This window comes from Penicillium paradoxum (assembly GCF_028828445.1).
Source record: "Penicillium paradoxum strain IBT 22861 chromosome Unknown utg000005l_segment0_segment0, whole genome shotgun sequence".
NCBI lineage: Eukaryota > Fungi > Ascomycota > Eurotiomycetes > Eurotiales > Aspergillaceae > Penicillium > Penicillium paradoxum.
The window spans coordinates 3,225,472-3,252,467 of record NW_026643183.1 but is presented as its reverse complement, the minus strand read 5'-3'; the positions used below and the strand labels follow the sequence as shown (position 1 = coordinate 3,252,467).

The 26,996-nt window shown below is 38.5% G+C and overlaps 3 protein-coding genes across 3 annotated transcripts; 1 reads left to right on the top strand and 2 right to left on the bottom strand.

Annotated features, from left to right (window-relative positions):
* Positions 1 to 7,124: 7,124 nt before the first annotated feature.
* Positions 7,125 to 8,213, bottom strand: N7457_006193 (uncharacterized protein; the record flags this gene model as incomplete). The annotated part of the gene is made up of 1 exon (XM_057177237.1): positions 7,125 to 8,213. One exon carries the CDS (start codon positions 8,211 to 8,213, stop codon positions 7,125 to 7,127), a length of 1,089 nt encoding a protein of 362 aa, XP_057031539.1.
* A 6,050-nt stretch (positions 8,214 to 14,263) lies between these two features.
* On the bottom strand, positions 14,264 to 15,022 carry N7457_006192 (polysaccharide lyase; the record flags this gene model as incomplete). The annotated part of the gene is made up of 1 exon (XM_057177236.1): positions 14,264 to 15,022. One exon carries the CDS (start codon positions 15,020 to 15,022, stop codon positions 14,264 to 14,266), a length of 759 nt encoding a protein of 252 aa, XP_057031538.1.
* Positions 15,023 to 16,385: 1,363 nt separating this feature from the next.
* On the top strand, positions 16,386 to 17,237 carry N7457_006191 (NuoB/complex I 20 kDa subunit family protein; the record flags this gene model as incomplete). The annotated part of the gene is made up of 4 exons (XM_057177235.1): positions 16,386 to 16,446; positions 16,492 to 16,664; positions 16,705 to 17,074; positions 17,143 to 17,237. The coding sequence occupies 4 exons, from the start codon at positions 16,386 to 16,388 to the stop codon at positions 17,235 to 17,237; spliced, it is 699 nt and encodes a 232-aa protein (XP_057031537.1).
* Between the last annotated feature and the right edge of the window lie 9,759 nt (positions 17,238 to 26,996).

The following is a 26,996-nucleotide window of genomic DNA, read 5'->3' as shown; positions in this document are numbered from 1 at the left end:
TATTAACTTCTTCTTTACGGATCTTCCTTAGCGTATTATACGCTCTAGCCGTTCTTTCTTCTTATTATAATAGTTCTCGAATACTAGTATATCTTCTACGTTTTCTCTCGGCTCCTAAGTATTTTCCTTATACCTATATCCTCTCTATTTAATAAGGTATTCGGCGCCCTTATAGTTATTAGTAAGGATCTCCTCGATCTCCTATTTAGGTTAGTTATCTACTAGTATAGGATCGGGCCGCTCTTAAGCTTTTAGCGGATCTCTATAGTATAGCTCTAGTATTAAAGTATATTATATAGAGTAGATCTTACGGTATCTCGGCGTAAGAATTAGCTAGTATACCTATTATCCTATTATACCTATTATTACGAAAGGTCCTATATAGCGGTTATCTAGCTTTTTATATAGTCGTCCTAAGTTAATATACTTATTTCTTAGTATAATCTATTATCTAATTATAAAAGACTTCTTTATATATTTCCTATTATAGGCTCGCTTTATTATAGTTTTCGACTCTTTTAAGCGCTTTCTTAGTATTTCTTATATCTTTAGTATTTCCTTTACGCGGCTTTCGGCGTTATCGTAGGTTTCTATCTTCCTATCTAGTACTAATATTCTTAGTTCCGGTCGGAATCCTAGTAATACTTCGGCCGGGGATATTTTTAGTACGCTATAAGTAGTAATATTATAAATAATCTATATAAAGGGGATCTATCTTATCTAGTTATCCTAGTACTAGCTTACTATATTATATAGGTAATACTTAATACTCTAGTTTTATCTCTCTATCTACCTATCGGTTTATAGGTAATAGACTATTAATAGTCTATATCTTATAGTAAGGAGGTAGTAGAAATAGCTCTAGAATTTTAATATAAAGATAGTACCTCTATTATTAATAAGGTTTTCTAGTATTCTCTATAAGGGTATAACCTTTTCGTAAAATAAGGTTACGAGTTCTAGCGAGTCTACGTTCTTAGTATAGGAAATATAGAGGGAATATTTTAAGAATAGATCGACTATAACTATAATTACGTTATAGGCCTTCTCCTCCTATTTTAAAGGTAGTAGGCCTATAATAAAGTCTACGCTTATCTACTAGTCTAGTCTCTTTAGTACTAGTAGTAGTTTAAGTAGTCTATATAGCTTATAGCGTTTAATAGTATTAGACTAGTAAATCTAGTATATAAGGATATAGTCTTATATATCTTTAGTAAGGGTTTTCTACTAGTATTTATATCTAATAGCCTATAGCGTTCTTTTCCTCGTATAATAGCCTACCTATAGATTATTATAGTAGATCTTTATAATTTCCTAATAGATTACGGGTTCGCCTTCGGGAATATAGACGTAGTTATTATATTTTAGTAGTCTATTCTAGCTCCTTACGCTCTATTATATCTTTAGGGGTTATTTAAAGTCGCTAGTTTCCCGTACCTTTCTAAGCGTATTCCTATAGAACTCGTTCTTCGCCTAGGTCTTAAGTATAAGTTCTACTATAGTTTCTAGCGGCTTATAGGTATATACGGTTTCTCCTTTAGCTATTTCGTATACCTCCTTTTAACTTAGTAGTCTATTCGTCGCGGGCTTAGTAGAGATCTCTATATATACTATAGTTATTATAACGCCTAGGTATATTATATCCCGTAGATCTCTTTAGTAATTAGCGCCTTTACCGATAGTCTCCTTAAGTCTCTATATAAAGATATTACGACTCGTAGCGTCTAGTAGCTTATCTACTATATAGTCGGGTCGTCTACTAAGAGCGTCTATAGGGTTCGTTTTCCTTAGGCGGAATATAATAACGAAGTTAAAACCTATAAGGTATTCTACCTAGTGTACCTAGCGTTTTATAAGCTCTTTAGTCGTTATAAATTAGACGAGATTAATATAATCCGTTATTACTATAATTAGGTACTTATTTCCTTTAAGGAAGTAGCGCTATTCCTTAAACCCTATAAAGATTACTAGTATTTCTTAGTCGCTAATCTAGTAATTTCTCTCTACTACTAGTATCTTCTAGGAGTAGAAGGCGATAGGGTACTAATATTTATTTTTATAGAGTTATAATATAATTACGTAGATAGCGGCTCCTAATATATCCGTTTCTATTATAGTTTTTAATATAGCGTCGAAGTATACAAATATCGGCGTAGTCTAGAAAGCGGTCTTAGTCCTTTTAAAAGCTTCTCGCGCTTCTTCTATAAAGACGAACCCTTCTTAGCGCTTATTTCTTCCCTTCTTTTATACGTCTAGCCCCTTAATTAGATCGTTAAGGGGGGCGCTAATTATCGACTATTTCCTAATAAAACGTTAGTAGAAGTTAGCGAAGTCTATAAACTACTATACGTTAAAGATATAGGTTAGCTTTAGTTACTAGCTTATCGTTTCTACTTAGGTAGGGTCTATAGTAACTCTATAACGGGAGACGATAAAGCCTAAGAAGTTAACCCTCTCTATATAGAATATATACTTACTAGGTTTAATAAATAACCTCTACTTAATTAGGCGTTCTAATACTTCTCGGACGTAGTATATATAGGTCTCTTTATCCTTCGAGAAGATTAGTATATTATTAAGATATACTATTAGATAGACGTTAATAAGTCCTACTAAGGCTCTATTAATATACGCCTAGAAGGTAGCGGGAGTATTCGCGAGTCTAAATAGTATTACTATATATTTAAAATATCTATAGCGGTATCTAAACGCTATTTTCTACTTATCTCTTTATTTTATATAGATCCTATAGTAGGTATCTTATAGATCTAGTTTAGTATAGATCTATACTCCTAATAATCTTACTAGAGACTTATTAATTAGCGGTAGAGGGTAGCGGTTCTTAATAGTAATCGCGTTTAACCCTCTATAGTCTACGTAGAGTCTAAGCTTACCGTCTTTCTTCGGTATAAAAAGAATAGATATACCTAATTAACTCTTTAAGTGTTAGATCTAGCCTTTTTCGAGGTTCTCCTTAATATACTAGCGGAGGACTTCTAACTCTTTAGCGGATAGTATATATATTAGCCTCTAAGGGGGTATCTTACCTAGTATTAGCTCGATTATATAATTATATTCTATATAGGTTAGAAGGGCTATAGTACTTTCTTTACTCGCTACGATAACTAGATCTTAGTATTCTAGCGGGAGTTTAGTTAGGGGTTATACTAGATAGGAGGTCCTATCCGAGCTTTATATTACCCTTAGTATTACTATAAACTCCCCGGTAACCTTATCGATATCTAAGTATAGCTCTCTAAGTATGCCTTATAGTCTTACTTCTTCCTTAAAGTCTTCTAGCGGGAGAGTTTTAACCTCTAACGGGGCTATATTTCTATACGCCTACTTACTAGTTACTTAGTTAATATCCGGATTTACTAGTCTAAGCTAATCTATTTCTAGGATTATATTATAGATTATTATATCTATAGCTTTATAGGTTATTTTAATAACTCTATAGGTTCTATTCTAGTCTATTAGACTAAGCTATACTTCTCGGCTTCTATATAAAGAGATCTTACGCCTATCTATAGCTTCTACTAGGTAGATACTTATTATATATATCTCTTTTAGGTTCTCTTTTATCTATTTCTAGCTTATAAAGCTTTAGATTACGCTACTATCTATTAGCGTCTTAGCTACCTCTATTAGGGCTTTAGTCTTAACGTCTAATATTAGTACGTTATAGACGAGTACTTAGTATACTCTCTTACGTTCTCTAAAGAGAATTATCCCTAATATTATAGGAGTCTATAGTATAGGGTTATCTATTTTTTTAACTCTTCCGCGGCTATAGCGTTTACTATAGCTTTCTTACGGTAGTCCTTCGTATAGTAGCCTAGCTTATTATAGAAGTTATAGAATTTACTATCTCCGCTCTAGTCTCGTTTAGATCTTACGGTAGCTTTTCTACCCTCTATAGTAGTTATAGCTTACTATATAGGGAAGGCGCTATTTCCCTTAAAGGGTCTTCTACTAGATCCTTATAAGTCTATAGTATTTCTTAGCGCTATCTTCTTAGCCTCCCTAAGATATAATATCCTACCTAGTATTACTTTTTTAATTTAATTATAGAAGACTACCTAGTTATCCTATTAATCTATAGCGGGGGCTATAAACCTCTTTACTTCGTCTCGTACCTTCTTAACGATATCCGTCTCTAAATAGTCGATTCTTATCTATCTAGTCGGTATATCTTTTAGGCGGTTATAGAGTCCGGTAAGCTTTAAGGCGTATTAATATATATCTTAATATTTAGCTTATATTATCTACTACTAGTTATATTTAGCTTCTTACTATATCTTAATAGGGTCGGTAACCTAAGCGAGCGCCTATATTTCGAAGACTAACTAAATAAATATTATACCTAGGTTATTCCTATAGTATTCTATCTATATTATATTAACCTTCGGCGCTAGGAACTTAGTTACTTAGTCTACCTTACGTATATTACTAACGAACTAGTCGGGGTATCTATTCTAGAAGGTTTCTTAGTTCGACTTAAAGAGATTATATTCGCCCGAACTCTCGGCTTTATACGTTATTATATTATAGGGTATATATAGTTCCCTTACTTCCTTCTAATAGGATAGGTAGCCTCCGGTACTTTCTTATAATATAATCGAGTTCGTATAGGTAGTATTAGGTAGTTAGTAAGTAGTTTAGCTAGTAGTACTACCTAGCGAACCCTAATAAATCCTAGATCCTTATATTCTCGCCTATAGGATTACTACGTTTTCCTCTTCGTCCTATAGCTCCGCGCGGATCCTATTTTTCTCCTTTACTAGAGCTAGACGTCTTTTAAGGGTCTCTAACTCTCAGAGTTCCGCCTCCTCGTCTACCTCGGTCGGGGTTATTAGATCCGGCGGGTTTCCTCCCTAAGGGTTATCGTCGACTCCCTATATCTCTACCTCTTCTAGTAGGGGTTATAGGGGTCCCGGGACGTCGTTCGTTTCCGCGATCGGGGCTAAGGTTCCCCTTAGGCGGTCGCTTATACGTCGAGTTATCGCTATTACGTATTCTAACGGTCTAGTTTAATTAAGATTTAGCGATTAGAATGTTAGGATCGGCGTGCTAGCGGGTCCTAGTAGGTAATATAGAACTAGAGTGAAGGAATAGTAGGGTGCTAGTATATTTATAAACTAATCGCTAAAGAGCTAAGTTCCCCTAGCAGTCTCTATATAGATAACCTTTAGCGGGTCACGGGACTAGGTCACCTGACCCGGTAGGACTTAGTCTCCCTAGTGCGGTCTCTAGCGGGGGGTTATGCTACCCCTACTAGGTCACGGGTTCTAGGTCATAGGACTAGGCGGGATCTAGCCTATAAGGCACTCTCCTAGCAGAGGGTTATAACATTAAGAATAGTAAGTAGAGATTAAGAGTAATAGATTAAATAAACTAAGATATTAGCTTTATATTAATTAGCTTATAGGTTTATAGAGTATAAAGTAAATAGGCCCTTATATAAAACCTAATAAAAATCTAATAAAAATCTAGTAAAAATCTAGTAAAAATCTAGTAAAAACCTAGAAAATCTAGTAAAAATCTAAGAAATCTAGCGAAAACCTAGTAAAAACCTAATAAAAATCTAATTCCTATATTAATTTAGAAAATCACTTAAGAATTTTTTACTCTAAATACTTAGTCTTAACTAAATACTTTAGAATTAAGGGATTATTAAGTAAATATAATAATATCTAGGTACTAATAATATTTATTTTCACTAGAAACTACTCTCTAATAAAGAAGATTTATAAAATTAGACTAATTTACTATTATTCTAATTATTTCTTTAGTATTAGAAAGACTATACTAAAACTATATATTATAAATATATATTTCTACTACTTAAATATATAAGTTTTCTAACCCTATTAATTATAGTATTATTTTATAAGAAATTTTATATTCTATTAAGTAATTAATATATTATTAGACCTTAAATACTAATAAATAAGGATATTTTATTAAGTTTAACTTACTATACTACTAAATATTAAAGTCTTTCTTAATATAACTAAAATAAGGAAAAATTATAGTAGTCAATTTAGATAAGTAAGGCACTTTATATAGAGAATTATACAAAAGTTAGGTCTAATTAGGTTTTTATTAGGTTATCCGGTGAACCTAACATTAGGTCCGGTATAGGCCCGGGTCGGGGGTTCGGCACCGGACCTAACCTAGGTCCGGTGCCGGGTCGGGATATTCGACCTAATTCCGGTGCGTGCGGAAGTCTAATTTTCGAACCCTCCCTACCTTAACTATAAGAGACCCTTAACCCCCGACCCTTAGCTACGAGGACGCAGCTCTTTAAGGAGGGGGAAAATATTACGACCTTCTACTAGGAGAGTGCCTCATAGGCTGGATCCCGCCTAGTCCTATAACCTAGAACCCGTGACCCAGTAGGGGTAGCATGACCCCCCGCCAGAGACTGCACTAGGAAGACTGAGTCCTGCCGGGTCAGGTGACCTAGTCCCGTGACCCGCCAAAGGTCATCCATGCAGAGACTGCTAGGGGAACTTAGCTCTTTAGCGATTAGTTTATGAATATACCAGCACCCTACTATTCCTTCACTCTAGTTCTTTATTATCTGCCAGGACCCGCCAGCACACCGGTCCTAACATTAATATTCTTATAATATTCTTTAAGTTCTTCGGCTTTCTAATAAATATTTTTATTACCTTATAAAGCTAGACTATATATAATATAATATATAAAGGTCTAACCCTTTAAAATAATATTACTATCTTTCTATTTAATAAGATATCTTATATTAGGATATAGTAGACCTTCATATAGATCTATTAATAATAAAGAAGATATTTCCTAATTATTATTATTTAGGACTTTCTACTTTCTACTAATAATATTATATATATCTTTACTATTATATATCTAACGCTCTTCCCTTTTTTTCTTAGTTATAATAATAGCTTTATCTATTCTATAAGCTCTATCTATAGAATTTTCTATATTATATATAGTATAGAGATATAGAATCTTATCTATATTATATAGATAAGATAAACCTAAGCGGATCCTATAAATAGATACCCTTATATCTCTATATCTAATAAAAGTCTAAGATCCGATCTCTTTCGGCTATTAATATAGTACTTTATAATCTATATATAGAACTCCCCAATGAGGTTAGGAATAAGCCAAATCAAAAGCTGAAACAATATAGCGCCCAAAATCATCAAGACAACCGAGGTCTTCTCGCCCAATTTGGTTGCCGGGTAGGTGAGAAAAAGTCGGCCGACTGTAATTCCCGCCCAGAAGCCAGCACTAACGTATCCAACGCGGGAGGGATCGCCATGGCGATAGCTGATGAGAAAGGATACCAGCCAGCCAGAAACGGAGACTTCGGCGCCTTGGTAAACAAAAATGAACAACGCACCGAGGAGCGTGGTACGATTTTGTATGGCCTTTTTCAGAACTTGCGTGCGAGACATCGCACCAGAAGCAGACTGGAATAAGGTTCTTTCGGATTCAGATGGTTTTTCCTCTTCAGAGTGAGAGAAGGCCCATAGCGCTAGGGTCATATTGAGTACGGCAATGGCTAAAGGAATGGTATAGAACAAGGACCAACTAATTCCGTTAGAGGCCATGCTCGTCGCCATGATGGGGGCCACGGTTCCGCCAATCCCATAAGCACCATGTAAATAGCCCAGCGAAACAGTCGCATTGGGTAGAGTGGCACAGAATGCATTGGTAAGAGCCAAGTTCACTGCAAGGCCAAACCCGTACAAAAGGAAGGTGATCACGACAACAGGAAACGGAGGCTCAGAAACAACGATAGCATACCCGATCACCAAGCATGACATGGCAGCAGCATAACTCTTTGAGTGGCTGATTTTTCTCTCCAAGACATGGGTAACCGGAGCTGCTAGAATAAATCCCACGGCATTGGCCACAAAAATAAGAGAGACAACAGCATATCCGATCTTGTAACCTGTCTCCATGTACGGAATGACGGCACCTGGAGTACTATCGTTGACCCCATTTCCAAAACTCATCAAACAGGCGCTTATGATTCTCCGTTTGCTTTTCCAGTTGTTTTGTGATTGCTCGACGGTCGGATTTGCAATATCGGCGGCTTCTCTCTGGATCGATCGGCGGTTCGTTTGAGGGACTGGCGTGGATGTACGGGATTGTGACTGTGATAACCCAGGTGATGGAAGTGCCTCGGAAATTGACCGTGACATTTTCATTGATGTGTTTTTCTGTAAATGGAGAGAAACGGGAGGATGAGATTCCCATGCTCCAAGCACAGAGCTCATTTTCGAGACTAAATTGGGCTGTGATCAATCAGAAGTTGCGTGTTCCGGAGTTTAAACTGAATTTGCAAATGAGAATTCTATAATAAAGGGAAAGACAAGAATCCAGTCACTGAGCACTCAAGTTTTATAAGTACAAACGACACAACGCAAAGTTGCGGGTCAATACTCTCGGAAAATGACCAATTTAGGAATCCCACCTCCCCCGCGAACAGACCCCACAGTTTACCGCATCAGACTTGAGAAACTCGAGCATCATAAGATACCTTTGAACGGACTATTGGAAAGAGTGCTGATGAGACTCACCATGATAATTCTTGATATTTTGTCCTTGTTTCAATTCAGTTTTGGGGATGTTTTTGACAGAATCAAAAAGTCTACGCTACAGCAGGTCGGAAGGTAGCAAGGTCATCGACGTGAACTACAATGGCAGGCACGAATGTTCTTAAATAGGAAGGAATAGTATTGAAATTAAACTGTCGAAGACAAAAGCAAAAGTCACATTACACAAGCAACTCTAGATATCCAGCAGACACCTAGCCTGACGCTCCAACTTCCTCCTTCTCTTCGTCAATAAGAATAAACTCCTCGACTTGTCCAGCCTTGCCTTTTGCCATCTGCTCTTTTGAAACAATCTTCTCATATCCTGGGGGTATTACAATCATATCAAAAGGGCTATCGTGACAATCAAAAGATAATCCCCATATTGAAACTCGATTGATCCTCAGGCGGTAATGACTACCGTCCCCCAGGATATGAAAATCCGTAAGGAATTCCGTCTTTTCTTTTTTAGTAAGCTCAAACCCCCGAGCTTGGTGACAACATCCACATGCCACCGTACAATGTCCAGCTCCAAGCTGTCGTGTCTTGTCAATCTTACGATCAACGCAACATCCACAGCTACGGCTACAGCACCCTCCCCTCCTCAAGCAATCCTCAACCAAAACTCGGTGCATATACCATAGAGGATGTGATCGCCATAGGTCAAATGCTCGTATTAGCGGTCCCTCCACGAATGAGCTCCGGATTTTCCACCACTGTCGTTCCAGCAACCAATATCTCTTATTTAAAGCCTGGAGCTTAGCCTGTTTATCATTCCGATAAATTAGCCAGCTATACGTGGTATCGGGCTTCCTAGCGAGGATTTGCTCTTCCTGGATAGTACTTCGGAGGTCTTCTTCTATCCGGAGAAGGTCGACCGCTCGATCAGTATAGCAAGGTTTTCTTTGATGAGCCACCTTTCGCCGATACCGTTGAAGAGCATCAATATCTCCACTCTGTTCGAGCTTGATTTCATCTTGAGTTTTCTCTTCAGGGAAAATTAAATCAATTTTTGATTGAGTCCGCTTGTCTGCAGGTTGCATGTTGAGACGAGGTTATATTCGTATCGGGTATGGAGAATAGAGACGTATCTAGTTGAAAGCAACATAATTTAAGGGATGAAGGAAGGCCATCGTCAGAATTGAGGTCTACCTGGTGAACGACTCATCCTGATGTCAGATAATCTTCCGTGCTCTCTCCATAGGACCTGCAGGTTTTTTAACAGAAGAAACAACTTCTGTGCAAATCTGAATTTTTTTAAACTACACTACAACGCCTTGGGCTTCAGCCATTTAGATAGTTGCAAGTTAATTGTAGCTCCTCACCCCGTCCATTGATATCAATTTTATATTGGTAGACGATATAGTGCTGCTGGGAAGTTATCTGCTGCTAGGAGAGAATCACTTTAATAGGTAAATTTTAGAAACCTCTTAAAAAGTTATTAGTTACTTGGAAAGTATACTATTATTAAACACTATCCTAGTTTGAAAGTTACTTTTATACTCTATGTCTTTATTAGTATTAAGAAATTTCAACTATAAGAGAGTTATATATTTTTCAAAAGCAGTTTTTGTAGTATAATCTAGACTAAAAACAAATGATCTCTATGATATAAAACTAATCAAGTTCTACATGCTCGCTAGCTCTACCGACGCATAGTTGGAATAGGCGATCAAGTACGCTTCTTCTGTACTACCAACATATTAGTTGATCCTTCCACCAATATTACTTGCTTTATAATCACCTTATCTTGATGGAGTGAGGTGGTAAAAAAGTTGTGACTTGTCGAGTTAGTTAAAAAAGGGTTGATCCGACGTGCTAGTTATTCCGCGCCGAAAGCTTTACAATACACTGTATCGTACATACTAGTATCTAAAAGCGGTTAGGATTAAGGCCAAGTTAAGGCACTAAGGCCGCAATGCATTGCGTTAAAGCCGAAAGTAAACCCTGGCCACTATGCCATCACAATCTACTTAGGTCTCTATTTCGCCACTTGGTGTTGAATTCTCGAGCATCCCTGCCACCCCGCCAATATTTAGTAGGGGAACACCCTCTGGAATTATACGCCCTAAGCCAATGCGTACTCGAGATGATAATATTCCTGAATTATTGAAGTGCCTAACAAAATCGACACAATGGGTTTCGGACATCAGTCAGACTCCCCTCAGTCAGGTCCTAGCTTAACTGGGAAAGATGTAAATAATATATATTGAATAAGCCTGCTAAGCTTTAGTCACTATAGTATGTACAACCCAAGGGCTCGGGCGTTTAATATACCATTGAGTAGGTCCAAGCAAAGCGCAAGGTATCTGGTTTCAAAGGGAATAACACAATTCCATCAAAACTTTCCCCGAACAACACTTTCATTGGAATTAGGAATGAAATATAATTCGACAGTAACTTAGGTCTGTGGCCGGCCATAGTCTGACTTCGCCATATGGATGATACGCTCTTGACTCTCGTTAGCGCTATCCTATATTATTGTCGTCCCCATTCCCATACTGATATTCTTTTTCCTGCCACTTCTGGTCTCGTTCCTAGACACATTTCGAAGCTCGTGTGCTATATCACCGGTTAATACTTTATATCGCGAGTTTATCGTCGACCCGAATCGGCGGAAAAATAGCAATAGGCGTAGCGATAAGAGAGAGCCGGTAACGAGGCCTAGATTAAACTTAATAACCATCTAGTAGAGGGATGATGCTAAGTCGTCTATGATGATTAGTTAGTATGGCCTAGGCATTAACTAAATATTAGAGAGTTCGAACTAGCGGGTTCTTATAGGTAAGATCTATAGTGTCTTCGCGTAGATAGCCTAATATACTAAAGCGGACGACCGGGGAGATATAAGTAATTATACCTAGGAGTATAATAAGTAAAAGGAGTAAAATAAGTAAGATTTAAATCCTAGATACTATGTACTATACACTTACCTAATCTAAAAATTGCTTTTAAGGTAACGATTTTCCTCGTTAGTATATTTAGTCTATATAGAATCACTATTAGCGTAACTAAGATAATTATATCTAATACGAAGATAAGGATAGCCTAGTAAAGTATGATTTAAAATACCTTAAACTAAGAGTAATATTTCCTATCCTTAATAGATAAGTTATAGGTAGCCCTACTATAGGTTAATAGATATTTATAGATAGTTCTATAGGTAAGAGTCCTTATATATGTACCTTAGAGGATCGTATTAGAAAGCTAGAATAAAAGAGCCGGATATCGAGAATAGAACCTAAAAAGCTATTATAGACGTAGTAAGCTAATTTATCTAGGCTAATAGCGAGGTAGCTAGAGGTTAGTATCTATTATTAAGATCTAATCGGGGTATCTTAGAATATAGGCGAAAAAAATATACGTTTCACGAAGATCCGTCGTAGAAATATTAGTAAGCTAAGCTTAACTAATAGAGAGACGTAGAGATATATATATATCGCTATATAATATAGCTATTTAGTAGTTAGCTCTCGGCAATAGGTTCGGTAAGTTAGTATAATAGGGGACCTATTTTTAATCATACCTTAAGCTAGATTGCTCGATCTTTAGGAGATATATTTCTAAAGTATTACCCTTCTCTATAATAGATAACCGTAATTACTATCCCATTAAAGACCTATATAATAACCTATTAAGCAAAACTTATTAATCTTTATAGATTTCTATAAATAGAATTTAATATTAGACTAAGACAAACTAAAGCAATATAGATAGTAATATCATCTAATCTAAATACCTTTACTATAAATACTCGTATATAAAGCTATAGGAAAAATCAGCTTATATATAATACTTATCCGCCGTTTCGCGTTTAACAGGATATATAGGGAGAATCTTACTCTTAAGCTACAAACAATCATTAATAGGACGGCTATACTAATGATTAGCCTATATATAAGCGACTATAGGTACCGCTCATCGGCTAATAGGCCTAGGCTAGCCTTAAGGGTAGACATAGTAATTAGAAAACTTAAAGGCCTCTCTACATACTTTAAGATAAGATCCACGCGGTACGTATATCTAGGTTAAGGACTGGTCGAAGTGTGTTTTAAAAAGCCAAAGGGGAAAAATAGAGGGAAAAAAACAAGAGCATCTCGATCCATATAACTAGTACTCCCCAGACTTTTACTTTTTTTTTTCTTTAGGTTCACTACTCTCGGGCCGCTTACGTGGATCGGCGAATACGTGCTAAGTACGATATACTAATAGAGGATACCGATCCTAACTTCGAGTGGCGGCATAGCGGTGTTTACCGTAGTCATCCTATATAATCTCCGATTTTTTAGGCGGACTATATTATACAACCCCCCTTCAAGTCAAGTATAAGAGTTAACTCTCGATTGTAGGTGGAATAGCGAACCAACCACCAGGAGTTCGCCCAGACCTCTTTCCGTACAAGATACAGAATACGGAGTACTAGACCGAATCTAAAGGATTCAGAGATTGATTATTATTAGCCGTATACCGCGATATATAAGAAGTACTCCGTTTTCATACATTCTAAGACAGTACCATAAATTTAGAGGATCGAACTATCTAAGTAGCCGCATAATAAGTTCCGTGGGTCAACCCCCTTAGATCGTAAACAGAATAGAGAAGAGAAAGCGGTAATTTATAAAAGGGGCTATACTCGATCCGTGTTGGCTGATTTTCTACAGAGGCACAATGATGTGGATCTTCAGTCTCTTTTTGAAAGCCTTTTTCAAAAGCAATTAGACTGGCATGGTGGTATCTTGGATGCTATTGACGCTGTGTTGAAAGAACCTGACCACACAACGGAGTTTTTGACAAGAACCCTGCTGGACTTTCCAATTTTTGACCTTTATTTTGACAATTTGATCGGTCTGTGCCTCTTTGTGGATGCTGAAATTTGCTGCACGGAAAGGGTTGTGGAGCTCGTTGTGGAAAGATGTACGGTGAAAAGAATTCAGGCATTTCTGAGGCGTTTCAAGGTACAACTCAGTGGAAATGCAGTTGAAACCTTTAAGAGGAAAGCGGAAATACAAGGCATTCCCAGCGTCTCTGATGAGGAAGCCGAAAGCGATTCGGAGTGCTGATAAAGGGCGGAAATGTAACATTTCAAGAAGCAGAATTACTATCTGATCGGAATTTTGTCAGTGGCATGGTTTGATCTTTTTTTTTCTTTCTTCAAGGGTTCCTCCGATTGAAAATCGATCTATTTTTTTATATTTTGATCACCAACTTCAAGTTGAAGGTTAAAGTGTAACTGTGGACATAGTTGACACTACATGCACTGATACCACTCGGAGGTGCCTTATACTAGATCTATAGTTACCTAGCACTTCAGCCGTAGGCGGCTTGCATTTCCCACATGTGCCAAAGATTGCTAATTTAGGAACTAGCGCTGCTCTGTCCATTCGCCTAAATGCCCTCAATACCACTATTTTCTATCTGAATATCTTGGTAGGTGATGTTCTCGGGTTGGTTGGGCTATTTATCTGAGTCCAATATCTAAGTAAATGAACTGGTAGGATTTGGGTCTTTTCCCATTACACTGGGATGCGAATTGACATGATTTCATCTGGAATAATAAAAAAGAATGATCCCATTTTCACCGGTCCTTGAACACAGCAGGTTCCAATGGACAAGATCAACAAAAAAGGGGACAGAGTTCACTCTCTATTACCCACATGAGTCAATCACCACTGATCAGGATCCGCATCGGCAAACACAGTCCCAGCAGCAATCTCATCATACCAAATCTGCCTAGTACCCTGAGTGCCCTTCATTCCCTTATCATCATACCAGCCATTAGCATAAAGACCAACGCGGAACTGGAAAGCCCGATCGTCATCAATGGTAGTTGCGATGTCCCTCTTATCCAACAGCTTGGTTCCGTCCAACCACAATTTATATTGACCAGTACCGTCGGACTTCCAAGTAGCCTGAATCACGATCTTATGCCAGACGCCCGCAGTGATAGTTGCCAGGCTGGGGAAAGTCACAGTCTTCTGTGAGCAGATACTACCCTGCTTGACGCGGGTGTAGAGCTGGTCACCGACAAGCCAAACCATACTGGAGGGCATATAATTGTCGCAGCCGGTATCGCTGAAATCGGCGATGAATTGGGCGATGTTGTAAGATTGGGCTGGGGAGAATTGCCAGTTTTCTTGAAGGCGGAAGGTGAAGCCGTAGAAGCCTGTGTCGCCACGTTTGTAGACATTCTTCTTGACCACTTCCGAGTGGTAGCGACCTGTGTAGCTTGAATCGTAGATTTGGGTCATTTTCAGGGCGGTTGGGCCTTCATAGACGACGTTCGTCACTTGTTGCACAGTGCCGGAGTGTTCTTTATTGGTGGAGTCCCAGCCAGATGTTGTGCCTGTGTTGCTGAAGATTTGGGTGGCCTGGGCTGTGAGGCTGAGTGCCAGCAGGGCTGCTGAAGAGAGTTTCCCAAACATTTTGGTGGAGGATTGAGGGTTGCTTGTTGAGAGTTGCTTGCTGTAGACTGATTTGTAGTGGATTGATGAGCTTTATAAACAAATTGGACTTCCCAAGACCCGTCTGTTAGCAGAAAATTGAGCAAAACAAGCCGATGTGCTAGTGAAGTTCATTGGACCGTTATTAGTGATGTTTGAAATGTGCATAAACTTTCCCTAACAGGGAACCCAGCCGGAGCAGCAATGGTCATGTGTTCATGCTGCCTCAGCACGTTTTCCCGTGGCACTCCCTCGGTACACAGTTATTGAGGAGCACAAATAGGTCCAGTCGAGTGTCATTGGGTAGAGCAACGGGGGTGAGCTGTAGCTTGCAGGCCCTGACCCGCAATCCTGCGGGTCATGCAGGAGAAATTAGCTGTTGATTGGCCAGTACCCACAGGGTTACATTTGACAGAAGTTGACGGATTTGAAATGTATCGTACGACTCAAAAATGGGTATAACTGTGATTAACTCAAATGACAAAATCCGCTCTTTTCACAACCTGTGCGGATCAAGATCACCAATATAAAAAGTGCACTTTTGTGAGGACACTGGATATCCAGTGTCACATGTTTTTCCGGGTACAATACCCGGTTTTTATCCGGTATGCACGTCTGCATTTCGATGCATTTCGAGTGCCAAGGCTTGTAAAGGCTGAAAAAAGTCGGCTGACGTCTAACCTTTATAGGAAATACAAGTGTCAAGTAGATAAAAGTAGACGCAGGGATAAGACACGGGCTCCTTAGCGAGACTTGGCCGTAGTTGAGGCAGCTCTTTGCCTTTCTCGGGGATCTTCTCGATTTCGATACTCTACAAGTTCTTGGTCCATTGACGGTTCTGTCTTCGGGATAAGGTATTTACCAGCTCCCGTACACTCTTTTTCTTCCTTCTTTGCTGCAAAAAGTTGATATCATGATTTTTCGTCCATCCTTATATTTATATCACGCTAGCAGTAGATTCAACACCTATGATTAGGCAAATATAGAGTTTTGTGGGAGGCGAATGGCGTTAAGACCTGATGTTGGTGAACCTTGGTTTTGTCCTAGTTAACTACATCAAAAGCTTCTCTTACGAGCCGAGCCTGCTTATTGGGGTGTTCTCTTTGGCTGGTTCTATTATTACTAGCGGTAAATCTCGTAACTATTGCCTAAAGAAGATGTTAAATGGCGGGTGTATCGCTGTATTTGCCGTGTATTCGTAAGAAATACTCAATCTAGAACCTTAATCTAGATCTATCAATCACCGGGTCGACAAGCGAGACATGAATAGACCATCTGGATTTTTCAGGTTCATTTGAAGTCATCACATCAGTGTCTCAGCATTGAAAGTCCAACTCCTCTTGACATGGCACCGTCGTTATTTATGTCCGCTCGGCCTAGCGCAATGATAGCTACTGCTCAAAACTGTACGTTATTTGACTAGCAAAGTCGTCGGGGCAAAGACTAACCAGGCCATGATTTACAAGGCCAACAATGGCTTTTGTACCGGTCACATAGGGCGAGACAAATTGCATTGCAGTTTCAAAGGTCACAGCATTCCCTGACTGCTAGTGGGAAACCTCGAACGGAGGTCGCCCTACCCAGCGAGGCTGTCCCATCTGGTGCGGCACAATATGCGCTGTTTGTGACCCCAGAGCGATCTCATTGCTGCAGGAGCTGACAAGTATGTGATACCTAGGACAACCCTCGATCAAGTTGCGAATTGGGCCCGACAGAGCTCCCTATACCCGATGACCTTCGGCCTTGCCTGCTGCGCAGTGGAGATGATGCACATGGCTGGTCCCCGATATGATGTTGATCGCTTAGGTCTTTTATTTCGAGCTTCGCCAAGACAGTCGGACTTGATGATTGTCGCGGGCACGGTAACCAACAAAATGGCACCTGCACTTCGGCAGGTCTACGACCAGATGCCTGAGCCAAGATATGTCATCAGTATGGGAAGTTGCGCAAATGGCGGTGGTTACTATCATTACAGCTACTCTGTCGTTAGAGGCTGTGATCGGATAGTGCCTGTAGATGTCTATGTTCCCGGATGTGAGTTACTAGATCCGCTTTGCATATCTTGTTGGTGATAAATAACTGACTATTCAATGATGGTTAAGGTCCACCGACTTCTGAAGCTTTGATTTACGGGATCTTCCGCATTCAGAAAAAGATAAGGACAACTCAGACTACGCGTATGTGGTACAGACGATAGGCCTCCATGCAATTGTGTTGATTTCGTGCGTGAATTACTCTCGGCTATATGCTGCATGAGGCATCAGGAAAGGGCGCAACATATTAAATTTCCTTCCTATAATTGTATCAAAATATAGTATTGGATCACAACGAGAAGAAGGATTGAATAGAAACTTTCTATGTGACTTCGGTAGTTACTGCGCCAAGAAGAGAGTTACTACTGGCACACGGTTTTTACTACCGGCACACAGCGTTAAACCCTTTTATGCCTTCCTTCCACCTACCTAGCCCTGCATCGCCGTCGCTTAATTTTATTAAGCTATTCCCACCACCATCATCATCCATCGTACACACCATCAACCACTATGCCAAATCAACTGCCAAATCAACTGCCAAATCAACTGCCAAATCAACTGCCAAATCAACTGCCAAATCAACCCCCAGATCCCCTGCCGGATACCACACCCCCTTTCCAAACAATCGAAATCACTGCTACCGCTAGTAACAAAGATGGATTTGGCAGGTGGTTTGGCAGGTGGTTTGGTAGTTGATCCGGCACAGTGATTGATGGTGTGTACGATGGATCATGATGGTGGTGGGAATAGCTTCATAAAATTAAGCGACGGTGATGGAGGAGCTTTGTATAGGAGAAGGGTTATGTAATCGTGTATGGAATAAATAAAAAGCATGTTTAATATCACAAGGGATATCAGAATAGTGGCCAGGTGGAAGGAAAACATAAAAGGTTTAGCGCCGTGTGCCGGTACTAACTCTCGCCAAGAAATGTTCGGATCAACGAATTCTCCGTTACTTTTGGCCTGTAAAATTAGGCAAGACGGCGGTGTCAACTGACGTGGTATTCAGTATCGTAGGGGTCCAATCAAGGGAGTTGAAATCTCTGTATTTCTATATCCACTATTCTAGCAGGAAATATGACTATCTGACTAACATCAAAAATACTGCGTGGATAGGATAAACTAAACTTCCGGTATGCCGATCTTATACTCCGACACACCCCCTTAGCTAGGCCAGTATAGTCTAGCTGCTTCCTACGCTTAGTCGGTATACTATTTCTCTTCCCTTACTGATTAGACGACCCCTACTATTAGATAGCTTATATCGGTTATCCTTAACATTTTAAGGAAAGCTTTATGCTTTTGCCTAGTGAGTAACTTTATAAGTCTATCTATAGCTATGCTAGCTATCGGCACCTATTTCACCTTGATTCTTCCTTCCCTAACTTCCTATCTAAGCTAGTACCGATAAATATTAATATATCGTAATTTCGTCTCGAACGCCGTATCCTCGCTAGTTAGAAGACTAATAGTGCGCTAATTATCGTAATTAATACTTAGTTAATAGGAAGGGATAAAACTAAGGGTATTAAGAAGTCTACGCCACTATTATAGCTATTTTATAGTCTCTAAGAGACCGAGGAGCTTAGCTTTAGTAGTAGAGGTAGTAACTATAGGCTACTTACTAGCTTTCTAGTCGATTAGTCCGCTATACACCTAGTAGATATAGCTAGCGGAGCTCTTTCTATCGGGATAATCCCTATATAAAGTATTACTAGCGAATTATATAGAGTCCCTTTCTATACCTAATTCTATACTATATTTAATAGCGAGATAGCGGGTAGAATTAAGGTAGGTAATAACTCTATTAGCTATCTAATAGTACTAGGGGCCTAGGTTTATTAAGTATTATATTAGATAAGTAGTCGATTTTATAGTATCTAGTCTTATAATCGTAGTAGTATATCTAATAGATCCTACCTTCTTTTAGTATAATAGGATCTCTTAGGCTATAGCTATATCCTAATATAGAGTTAGCTCTTCGATAGATATTAGGGTATATACCGCTAGTCTATCTATAAGATTATATTATATAGTAATACTTACTATATAGCTATCTTAATAAAACTATAGCTTCTTTTACTACCTATCTCTAATAATATAGATATTAAGAAACTATACTACCTCTTTATAATTAGTTAGTTCCTAGTAAGTTTCTAGATCTCGTTCTAGCTATATAGCCCTTTCTTATACCTCCTTACTATTATAGTAGGTAATTAGGATATTATTAATATAGAAAAAGACTATTAGTCTATTTCTAATAAAGATATAAAGGTCTTCTAAGGCTTATTATAGTCCTAGCTTACGAAATATACTAGCTACTTCCTATTACTAAAGTCTAGGTAAGATCTATAGACTATATAGTATATAGCGGAGTTTCTAGTATTTACCGGGTAGTCTAAACCTATTAGGTATCTAGATATAGACCTCTTTTTTTAGCGTACTATTTAAAAAGGTAGTAATAGTATCCCGCTATCTTAGATCGAGATTAAATACGATAATAAGGGTAAAGATTATCCTTATAGTCCTTACTACTAGTATAGTAGCTCTCTTTTCTTTATACGAAATAGTCTCTAGATCTCCCCGTATATATATACGAGCTTTAAATTTAACTAGATAACTATCCTAATTATATTTATAGGTAAATACCTATATAAGAAGTAGTATTTACTTACCTCTATCCTTTAGTCTCTCTATAATCTTATAGGTTTCCTTTTCTATTAGAGAGTTAATCTCCTTTCTTATTACTATAAGAAAACCTTCCTAAAATAGATAGTTTATAATATCTTTATAGTGTTTTAGGACTAAGGGGAGATTATCTTAATAACGTCTAATTTTAGGCTTCTTAGTATATAGACCTATAGCGAAAGTATATAGTAGTATAGGAGGGTCTTCCTTTTCGTCTATAGCTCCTATAATTATTATATAGATATAGTCTTTATCTTACCTAGTTTAACGCCTTCGCTTTCTACTAATAATATTACTAGTATTAATATCTCCTATAATTTATCTACTTAGGGCGAGAAGTTCCGCCTATAGTTATCTTTCTAGCTTATTTTCTAGCTTATCTTCTATAGTAGGAATAGCTTTATTATTCTAAGCTTAGTCGCTAATTAGATCCTCTAGATCCCCTAGTATATCTACCCCCTAACTAGGGGTAGTATAGTGATCTTATATATAGGGTTCTTACGGCGGTATAATAGGGAGCGGAGGAAGAGGTTTATCCGGAAATATACCTAGCGGGGCTCGGGGTTTATAGATCTTAGGTATTTACTATATAATTTTAGGTATTTACTATATAATCGTAGTTTTTAGGGAGGGTAGGACCACTTACTAGTCTACCCCCTAAAGTAAGGTAGTATCTCGCTAACTAACTTTACTAGCTATCTCTCTCTACGGAGAGTTCTACTATATATTCTACTAGTTTTCTTACTAAGATCCTTACTAAGATCCTTACTAAGATCCTTAATAATTATAGTGCTAAGTTTCTTATAGATTATTAGACTAAGCTTCTTATAGATCTCGATAATCTCTCTCTTCTATTTCGCTAGTCTCTTAACTAGCTATTACGCGATTTAGTACCTAGGTGAACTCTTCTATAGTAATTTCCTAAGGTTCTTACTATATTAGTATTAGAATAAGCTAATATCTATTATAATTAGGGGTATATTTACGAGTTTTATTAAATACTCTATCCCTAATAGGCTTCACTTTCCTATTATATAGAAACTAGATTTTCTAGATATTTAATACTATATAACTAACTAAGAATCCGATCTTAGCTCGTAGGTTTATTTTATTAGACTAGACTTATTTATCGATCCTATAGTATACTAAACTTCTATATAGTTTAATATTTAATAGGTTAATTCTTAGCGCCTACGGTATAAACTCCTTCCGTACCTCCTTCTATAGTATAACCTAGCGGTTTTCGGTAGTAATATACGTCGGCGTACGATTTAGTAACTATACTATAGCGTTAGCGGCCTCTAGCTATAGATCTTTTAGGAGCTTTCCTTTAAGTATAAGTATATATATATAAGTAATAATTATACTACTAGATCTTTCGGTATAACTATTTATTTCGGAGTGCCCTAGGGGGTTATAATATATAAGGATACCGTTAGAAGTAAGGCTATATTCCGTAGGTTTTCTAGCTAAGGACTTATTATCGTACTAGAAGGCTTTAATTAGTAGATCCTATTAGTTCCTTATTAGTTCTATAAAATAATTAATCGCTAGCTAATACTTAGGCTTTATTTTATAGGTTATTAGCTAATAAAACCTAGGACCTTCTAGGTAAAAATAAGAGATCTAGCGATACTTATTCTTTACTAGCGGTAGCTAAATAAGATTAAAGTATACTCTTCTAAATCGTCCGAAAGTACGTCTAACTATATATCTTAATATTTATCTTAGTATACGATCTAACTAATAAGTCTAGTATAATACCTATATTTTAGTAGACTCCTTTTCTTTATCGTTAAAAATAACTCTATCTACTATAGTAGCGAGTTTTATAGCGCTTCGCTAGTTAATATAGGTAAGCCGTCGGTACTAGATATCTAATAAGGCTCTTAATTATTAAGGTTTTATAGACTTTCTCTCTATAAAATAGGCTTACTAGGGCTATATAAGTTCTCCGGGTTAATTAAAGATCTAGAGATTAAACTAGTCCTAAAGGTTAACGTAGATAACTAGTCTATTATTAGGGTCTCTAATATAGTTTATATACTAGTACTATATCCCGCCCTTCTTTTTTAGTATAGAATAGGATATTAGATTTATATAGAAACTAAGAGAATAGAGGGTATTACTAAGTATAATCTCTATTTTATTTTTTACTAGATATCTACCTACTAGTCTAACCTTTCCCTTTCCTAGTACCTAGGTAGTACTATCTCCTATCGTAAGATCCGAAATCTAGAGTATAAAGTCGATAAAAAGGTCTCTATTATTATAGATATAGGTACTAGATCCTATATCGAGGATCTATCTATCTTTTAAGATAGGTTCTCTATTTTTAGTAAGTAAAAGAGTATATTCGCTAGTCTAAGCTACCCCCCCCCCTACTCTCTAGTATAGGGCTTAAGGGTACTAATATACGATATAGGGGTAGTAGCGAAGCTTACTTAATTTATAAACTCTTCCTTCTAAGGTTACTAATATTACTAAGTTTACTAAGTTTACTATACCTTTTCTACCTTCTTTTCTACCTATTTCTTCTAAGTAGGCTCTTTAGCGAGTTTTTACTTAATCTTTTCTAGCTTTCTAGGGTTAATATAGGTCCCTTTAGGGCGGTTTTCCTTATTAAGATACTAGTATATTACTATTTTATATAAATAGTAGGGGTTCCCGTATAGGTACCTCCTCTTTTTAAATAGGATTACCTTCTTAGTTTAGGACTAGGTCTAGGACTTTACTTCTTAGTATCCCTACTAGATTAAAAATACCCTTTTTAAGGGTATAGTAGATAATACCTTTTATACCCCTATTTCTCGATTTATTACGCGGAACGACTTAAGGAGATTATAGGTTTAATAGACTTTCTTATCTATAATAATCTCTTAATATCTTCCTTACCACTAAATAGATAAGACCTCTTTAATAGTATATAGAAAGTCCCTATTTATATCTCCGTTATTAATACTAAGGCTAATAGCTTACTCCCTTAGGGTATTCTATTATTTAAGCTATTATTCGATATCTCTAGTCGGCTTTTAGATAGCGAAGACCTTCTACTTTATTCGGACTTCCTCCTTATATATAGTCGATCTCGCGAAGCGATCTCTTAGGTATATAAGTCTCTTATATAGGGTCTAATAGTCGGTAATAGTGGTATAGTAGATTAGGTCTAGGAAGGTATAAATATAGTTATTTATATTAGAAAGCCCTTTTATCTCCCTATCCTATTTCGATTAGTCCACTTTAAAGATATCTATTTTATCTCTCTAGTCTCTTTTATCCGATTCGGTCCCTCCGTAGGGGTATTCCGGCCTAATAGGCTCTTCTTTCCTAACTAGTCTCTCTATCAGGGGGATATCTAGGTTATAGTGCTTCCAGACTTATTTTTATATCGTATATAGCTTCACCCGGGCGAACTAGGTACGCTATTAGGGCGAATCCTTTAGTTTTTCGCCCTTTATAGCGGAGAGAATTGTTAATACTTCTATTATTAGGGTTAGGTGCTATATAGCCTTAGCGGGCTACTATGTAGCTTTTAGAGGTTTTTAGGTGCTGATAGGCGCTATATCTTGCGAATAGCGGCCTTATTTCGTACGAACCGGGCTTATAACTATCAACTAACGTGGTATTCAGTATCGTAGGGGTCCAATCAAGGGAGTTAAAATCTCTGTATTTCTATATCCACTATTCTAGCAGGAAATATAACTATCTAACTAATATCAAAAATACTGCGTGGACAGGATAAACTAAACTTCCGGTATGCCGATCTCATACTCCGACAGGCGGCAAAACTAACTTCCTCATTCTAGTCTTAGACATCCTGCTAGCCATTACATAGTCGAGATTAGTTTTCAACTACATACCTATTGCGAAGACACGTGATCTCCTAGCACATTAGTCGTAGTCTAGCTAGCTTTCCTTCTTCCTTTTCTCTCTCCACGCAAATACGAGATTTTCCAGTCCACTCCTTTCCTTATGAGTAGTCGTACAGGATCATCTCTCTAACAATACCGTGAATAATTATTTAGAGCTTGAGCTACGCACATGCCTCGTCGGAAATCTCCGCGCAACTCACATCATGGCTGCCTTCAATGCAAGCGAAGAAGTGTCAAGGTATATCTTCTTTCCTCGGAATTTGTGCTTCATGCAGATTCTATTGACCTGGACTTAGTGTGATGAAAAGCAGCCCAAATGCACTAAATGCGAAGACCGCTTAGAGGCCTGCCAGTATGATTCTTCTGGTCCTTGGCGCTGGACGAAACCTGCTGCCGCTGAGCACAGCTCTACGCAGTACCCAGAGGTTGTCTTCTACTCGGATTCATCAGCGCAGGTTAATTGTGTGAATAGCATGGTCTCTGGCTCTGCTTTCCCTCCTAGAGTTTCTACCGAAGATCTAGACGATCTCCATTCTAAACTGCTTCGGCATTGGAAAACAGCAACTGCTCTCACAATATCTAGAAACGATTCAGATATTCGAATATGGCAGACAATAGTTCCCAACGAGGCATCTTCGAATCCACATCTGTTGCATGGCATTTTTGCTGTCTCGGCAATTCATCTCGCACTTGTCAATCCACAAGACAGCGAGCGCGAGCAATGGATCAGAACCGCTGAACACCATCAAAGTGAAGCAATCAATTTATATGCTAGCCTCATGCAAGAGAAGCATCAGTCTCAACACATTGGAGATTTTCTTCTCTCCAGTCTTTTGATCGGCTTCGCTTTCGCCTTTCCACTCGCGATCGCTGGACCAGGCCAAGGGATATCCGATCCCTTGGGTGAAATAATTCAGATCATTACCCTGGTCAAATCGACGATGCATTTCTCGGTCCCCATACTGACAGGAGTCAAGTCGGATGATATGAGTCAATTGACCTATATTGAAGAAACTAGCCCGAGTTTATCCGAGGCATCCAGCTCGGCAATATCGGCTCTATACGAGCTCAACAATATCCACATACCGGATCAGGAGAATTGCCAGGCTTCACATCTAGCCATCTGTCGCCTCGAAGATCTTTTCGCTGGTATAGACAGTGATGCGGAGCCAATTTCGAAAACCTTCATGTGGATTTGTGACATTCCATCTCATTTTTCTCATTTATTGCAAAAACGCCATCCCGTTGCACTGGTTATATTTGCACATTACTGTGTTGTGCTTCACCGTCTAAGATGGCTTTGGTGGCTTTCATCTTGGGGCCAGCGTGTACTTCATGCGATTAATCAGACATTGGATCCTGAATGGAGGCCGTTGATAAAATGGCCTTTCGATGCCACTGGGATTGAGAGGTTCGATTCATAGAAGTTATTGACGAATGGTCCATGCCCGACACAGCAGCTGATGTCCAAAAATCAAGCGAATATTCTCTACTCCTTTAGAAAACGAAATATAGCCAACTTTCTGCATAGCTTTCCTGAAAAATGACTGTAGATACTAGTAATCACATCTCTTACCAGAACGTCCAACCTTCCATGAGTTGTTTCAGCACGATAACCATGTCAAAGGTCTTAGGCTATTGTAGTTTTATCTAGAGAGGCTGACTATGAAGGTTGGGGGTCAATATAGTGGTCGCGCGACTTGTAGACGTGATTCTCAGCCTATTTATAGTTCACTTGTTAAGGCAAGTGGGCCTGACACCACGTTGCAAAACTGGGAAGTAATGGTAAGGTACTAAAAAAAACCTAAATACCCGATATGTGCTACAAGATATATGCGCACCATATTCGTACTCCACGCACGTTAGGTTGTAACATCACTCACCTTTCTCACCCCGGATCGCGCAACTTTAGAGTGGCGCTTATCCATTTCTTACCTACCTAGTACTAAATTAACTCCAGGTCTAGACTTTATAATGTCACTTAACTATTGGTTTAGTATATACGACGATAGGGTGTAGAAAACAGGGCTTCCCGTCTACTCAGCCTTACTTAAACCACACGCCGGTGAGTTAGTAGTTGGGTGGGTGACCACCAGCGAATCCTCACTGTTGTATGTTTTTGCCACCTACGATACCTAGGGGATATCATATCATTAAGAATCTCTAAGTTGTTCGCTCAACTTCAAAACGTTAAAGTAGAAGAAACCATTCGGATCAAAAGCCGTTTACTTGACTCATCGCGGGGCGATATACAAGCTCTCAAGAGTTATGTATTGCCATTTGATCATTTAGGATGTACGGGTTTGCGATGTATCCAAGGCGATGGAGAAGTGAAACGTCAAGAATTTATGTGGAGCTGAGCCACTAGTAATCAAGTGAATTAGCAAAGGCAGAGAGCAATGAAGAATGAGGGTATGGATCGCTACATGTAAGGAAACACTAGCATCCAACATGGCACCTGGGATAACGAAGAGGTGAGATAATTTACAAATGCAGAGATGTTACAAGAACAAAGATCTCGATTCAAGTCCCGAAAATTAGGCGGAATCGGGTCGTCATATGGCTTGAAGCTTCAGAACCCAGTTGAGCCATGTAAATGGCCGGACTCCCTTAGTTGCATTCATTTGGGTCAGAACGGCCTGCCTTGGCGCATAGGGAGGCACATCGAGCTAACGGGGTCGTTATACGAGTGTTGTTTAGTACGCTGAGCGACGCGAACGGTCTTTGGTATCGTGTATGGCAGGGGTTGTTGAAATCGAATATCACACAAAGCAAGTGGTGGTCATTCAGCTAGCAACGGTCTAAATATATTTACTTTAATATCTTGTCGCTCGCCAGGAGGGAAAGAGGATATCACTGTCATTTTGGCTGGATTGTTGTATTGACGTCTGGAAATACAGGACTCGAGTTCAAGATACAGGATATGAAGGTGGACAGAGAGGCGGACAGTTCTTTTGATTGAGTACCTAGGTAGCTTGGTGAGTTGGGTGAAAATGGGATGTCGTACCTTTCTGCTCTGGGCAGGTTGACGGGGATAACGGAATTTATAGCATGAAGAGTTTAGGGAATCAATAGTCAAGTTTTGTGGTTGACTGTTCACTATTAGGTCGCGTGAGAATACAATAGGTTGTAAGAAATTTTGGATGGTTTGTTTTTCTTTTTGAGACATGTTCTCGTATATCTACGTTATTGTTGTCTCTTACACCTCTAGTGTGGGAAAGATACCTAGGTATTTTGTAGGACATGAGGATGGATCTTATCCTTACTATCTGAGCTAAGTACCCAAACTTGTCAACTGACGTGGTATTCAGTATAATAGGGGTCCAATCAAGGGAGTTGAAATCTCTGTATTTCTGTATCCAC